Here is a 4,761-nt window from a genome sequence, read left to right as displayed (position 1 = left end):
CAGGAAGTCATAACACTAAAATGATTTGTGGACAAGAACGAAGGGACCTTTACAGTTATTACTATCATTTCACAATATCTCTTACACATGGTTAACAAAACCCTATACACTCATTTCGACAAGAGCACACGGTGTATTTACATAGGCAGGGGTATATCTAATATCAATACACAGTATCCTCGGATGCTCAGGCGTAACAAAAATCTCACTTCTCCTTACCAACATTGAAAAAGCGAATGTACATTAACGTCATGATTCACGCCATGTTCAGTGGCAAGGAAGTACAATATTGTAGCAAAATGGTATCCATGGTGAGTTGAAGTACTTATTGTTATAAAAGCATAGAATATAACACAAAGGTAACAACTCGAATCTATTTATAGGGGAAAATGAACAAAGTGAGAGGAAAACCCTTGCAAATTTTATTGATGCATAATAACTACAGAGGGTCGACAGAGGGTGCAACACTTGAGAAACGAGATACAGTGAACATAGTTGATTTAATATTCCACTTAGCAAGGAAACAGTGGTGTTAGGACATACGCCGCACAACAAACATTAACACACATTCATCCGTTCTGACGCACCAACTTATAAACAAATGTCATCTGATTGAGAGGAAAGACCCCATCATTATAAACATGTGATGCCCTCACGAAATTGCTATCCCTCACTGGTACGGAAGTAACGTGAGTGAGTGAGTGAGTGAGTGGGTTGGTGGGTGGGTGCATGGGCGATCGGGCGGGCGGGCGGGTGGGTGGGTGGGTGATTTATTGATTTATTGATTTATTGATTGAAGTGAAGTGAAGTGAAGTGAAGTGAAGTGAAGTGAAGTGAAGTGAGGTGAGGTGAGGTGAGGTGAGGTGAGGTGAGGCGAGGCGAGGCGAGGCGAGGCGAGGCGAGGCGAGGCGAGTGAGTGATTGAGTGATTTATTGATTGAAGTGAAGTGAAGTGAAGTGAAGTGAAGTGAAGTGAAGTGAAGTGAATGAGTGGGTGAGTAGATGGGTTGGTTCGGGCGGGCGGGCGGGTGGGCGGGTGGGCGGGTGGTTGAGTGAGTGAATGAGTGATTTATTGATTTATTGATTGAAGCGAAGTGCAGTGAAGTGAAGTGAGGCGAAGCGGAGTGAGTGAGTGAGTGAGTGAGTTTTAACGCCGCTGTGTAAGGTATTTCTGTTACACCACGGAGTGTCAAGATCAGCTTACTGTGGGAGGAATGCCCACAATGATACACCGGTATGGGGCTGATAAACGCAGTAACATAATCTGGCGAAAGGGAATTCAAACCCACGATCATAGGTTTCTCGAGTGCCCAAGGGGCGCAACTATGCACTGCGATTGACCGGTTGTGACAGAAACTCTAAGATAAAAGATAATGTGTCTTTTCCCCCTTACTGTCGTGGCTTCATAGTCGACACTACGACTATATTGTGCATATTGTGCATTTCCCTCAACATATTCTGAAAAGGAATATTTGAAAAACCTAACAGGATATGAATTGTAAGGAAGAGCTTAGAGTACGACTGAGTGGCCTAAATGTGCTGTGACAACGCTTTATGCATTAGCGTGGCGTTTGATATAGTGACTCATCCCATTTGATGAGCGGATCCGTGTGTATGAATGAACGATATACCAGATGTTGAGTACACAAAGTCGACGACTCCGTGGAAGAAGTGTCAGGATGTATCCATCTGTTATGGGCGCAGAACACACCTTGTTCATATCCAGGGCAACTTAACAGGTGTGAGATATTGTGACGAGATCCTACGTCCTCACGTTCTCAGAGTGCAAGCGCTAGAGGCACCATTATTCAACATGGCAATACTCTCCCACAAACACCATGAGTCTCTTCTGATTTCCTGAAAGCTCAGAACTTAAAAGAAGTGCCGTGGCCTCCAAGGTCACACGATCTCAATCTAACTGAGCATCTGCGGAATGTGCAAGACGATCTGGGGCCACATGCTCTGCAGCAATATCGCCAAGCTAAACATCTGTCCCACTTGAAGGAAGAACATGTGGATGTGTGTACCCTTGTTATTCTGTCTCCATTTCTGTATCAGCACACTATTAAAAGTATAATGAGAAAGCAATTTCATGAGATATATACAGAAATAATGTCAGACAGGTACTGTTTCATTTGATGGCATTTTGTTTGAAATAGACCTATCCCTCTTGAGCATTAAATTCAGTGAGCAGAAACTATGACATGTTTGAACACAGAAAGCATAAAGTATTGTTTTTCGTGTTTTGTGCATCGTTCGGAGATAACAGTCACACATTTGTTATAAAATCGCTTCTCTACGCTACTCGATTTCATACATGTTGTGACTGTTAAGGTATTGTCATCAATGACGCAATGTAACGTCATTTCACTACACCTGACCAAGCAGCATTGACAATTGTTTAATTGCACATGTAAAAATATCGGAAAGTTTTTACACTCGTTATTACCCTAATGTGTCATATACATTATCATAATCAGTCGAACAAGCTAGCATTCAAATCGAACACACCTCTGCATGGTATGACTGCCCTGTTTTATACACGGTTGTGTATACAAGCCATCTTTTATGAAGTACCGTTTGGATCAAGAGCTGCATTACACCAGGCAAGACTGCGTCAGGCAGTAGAACTTCAATAATGCTGATGCAACATACGTCTATGATCATTGGTTTGAATGGTGATAATATGTGCTATGTACATTTTATGTAGCTATCTAAATGCCTAAAAGGTGTGCACCTATCTGAAACGTTTACACTGAATCGTGAACAAAGCCACACCTTGCTTGCGCGACAATGAATGTTCAGTGTTATTGACACTAAATATGCCCCTTTGAGATATTCAGGTAATATTTCTTCTCATGTGCTATTTCATATCGCAATGGAGGAGTAGTTCATAATATTTACATGCTCGGTTCTGTTGATACTCATATTTCAATACAGTAATTGCAAGGCCAAAACACAAAATTACCAAAGGAGGGGATATCGTGATCAGGTATCGTAAAGCCAACCCTATCCATGTCTCAATGATAACATTTCATATGCTTTTAAATCAGTAAATATAAGGATAAAGGAAAAACAATGAAAACACAAAGGCAACATAATCTAATTTATTTGTGCATAAAATGTAACAGATATATCTTGAATGTGAATAATGAGTTTATTAACTATCACAAGAATGTTACAAAAAGAGTCATTTGATTCTATCCGGAAATGAAATAGTTTATATCAATGTATATGTATCTATTGTTTCACATGCTTTTCTTAATTCTTACATCCTCATATCCTTGTGGGGATATTATGATTAATAACATAGCATTATTACATTCAGAGACAGAAAGGCTTTCTGTGTCTGTGCTTCCAAAAACAGGTTTCACTCGAAAGATGCATCATGATTTTGTTTTACTCTTAAAGGATGTCTTAATACTGCCATAAGCTTCAATAACTGTGAAGTTTATTGACATTCTTTACACTGTTTATTGACATTTACATTGACATTTATTGACATCACAAATTGATATAACTGATTATATATTATGCTATGCTATGCTATGCTGTATAATATTATATTATCCCTTTTGATTGGAAAATGTACAAGCAAAGAGTTGTCAGATGAAGTGAGTCAGATTAATGTTTGGGAAAGCAGCCCAAGATGTCCCCACTTTGTTGACACAGCTCTACACAGCAAACTATGTCTCTGAGACTCTGAGTCCCCTGAGGTTTTTTGGGGGTAGGCATGTGCATAAGCATATCGAACAATTTGTCAGTGACTGAATTCCTTGGAGTATGAACCTTCATCTGATGAAGGCTAGCCTGTTCAATGTACAAAATCCATGATGATCATGATGATCCGAAGTTCTACTGTCTGTTTTAGATTATTAAACCTTTAAATAATTACAAATCCCATTATGCTTTTTGGTTTCACAACCATAAAGAAAAGCAAGATACTATACTTCTGATTATTGTCGGTGATAGGACCCAACGCGTAATTTACATTCATGGGATTATCATTCCCTAAATACAGTAACTACTAAATAATAGGGTGTCTTCTTTTCCTACATAGCATCCTGCACGGGCGTCACACTTGAAGCAGCTGTACTGTTATACCCGGTTATCCCCGGGAAGGCTATCTTACTCTAGTATAATAAGTATGATTTTGATATATGAGATTGTGGAACGGTTTAGTATTTGAACTAGTGTCATTTCTACTTCAATATGTGATATATTGCTAATACTGATCTTTGTCGACTGGTGTAATTATCTGTACACTGATCCCGTTAATATGTATCTGACACATTGCATGTGTGGTGTGAAATTCGCATTTTTTTGTATTTTAAATCTTGCTTTGAGATTGTTATTGGAAACAAGTCAGTTTGACTTTGCAGTGTACAGTATTGTTAAATGAGCAGGAACTCATGCCTAGGCACAAGTTGAGATAAGTTTAGTCTCTGTGTATATAGCCAGTGGTGATTTCGTCTGGATATGGTGTCAGAAATTGGCGTAAACTCCAAGTGTCTTCATCCTCCGCTGAGTGAACTCAAGACAGAATCTCACGTCAGTCTGAAAATACAGTCGAGGTAAATTCAGCAAATGTACACCCATGTTTGTAAGACGATTAAAATACAAACATTTTAACATCTTGTTGAATACATGCAATTTTACCTATATCTGAATACAATTTCTATAAAACCTGAATGAAATATAGATGATGTGTGCCACATATCAGAACTGTAGCTGCCATGTGGTCAAGGAAACATGAGAACAG

General features: G+C 39.2%; 1 protein-coding gene across 1 annotated transcript in view; it reads right to left on the bottom strand.

Moving 5' to 3' along the window:
- Nucleotides 1-3,090: 3,090 nt before the first annotated feature.
- LOC124147568 overlaps nt 3,091-4,761 on the bottom strand; it is a 39,369-nt gene continuing 37,698 nt past the window's right edge. The window contains exon 37 of the mRNA XM_048388230.1: nt 3,091-4,556. Within this exon, the coding sequence (XP_048244187.1) occupies nt 4,485-4,556 (72 nt within the window). The 3' untranslated portion in view covers nt 3,091-4,484. The remainder of the gene's footprint in view (nt 4,557-4,761) is intronic.

Source organism: Haliotis rufescens, unplaced genomic scaffold (assembly GCF_023055435.1).
Source record: "Haliotis rufescens isolate VD_foot unplaced genomic scaffold, xgHalRufe1.0.p SCAF_7, whole genome shotgun sequence".
In the NCBI taxonomy this organism is placed as follows: domain Eukaryota; kingdom Metazoa; phylum Mollusca; class Gastropoda; order Lepetellida; family Haliotidae; genus Haliotis; species Haliotis rufescens.
Note: the sequence above shows the minus strand (reverse complement) of the source record. Positions and strands in the feature narration are given on the sequence as shown.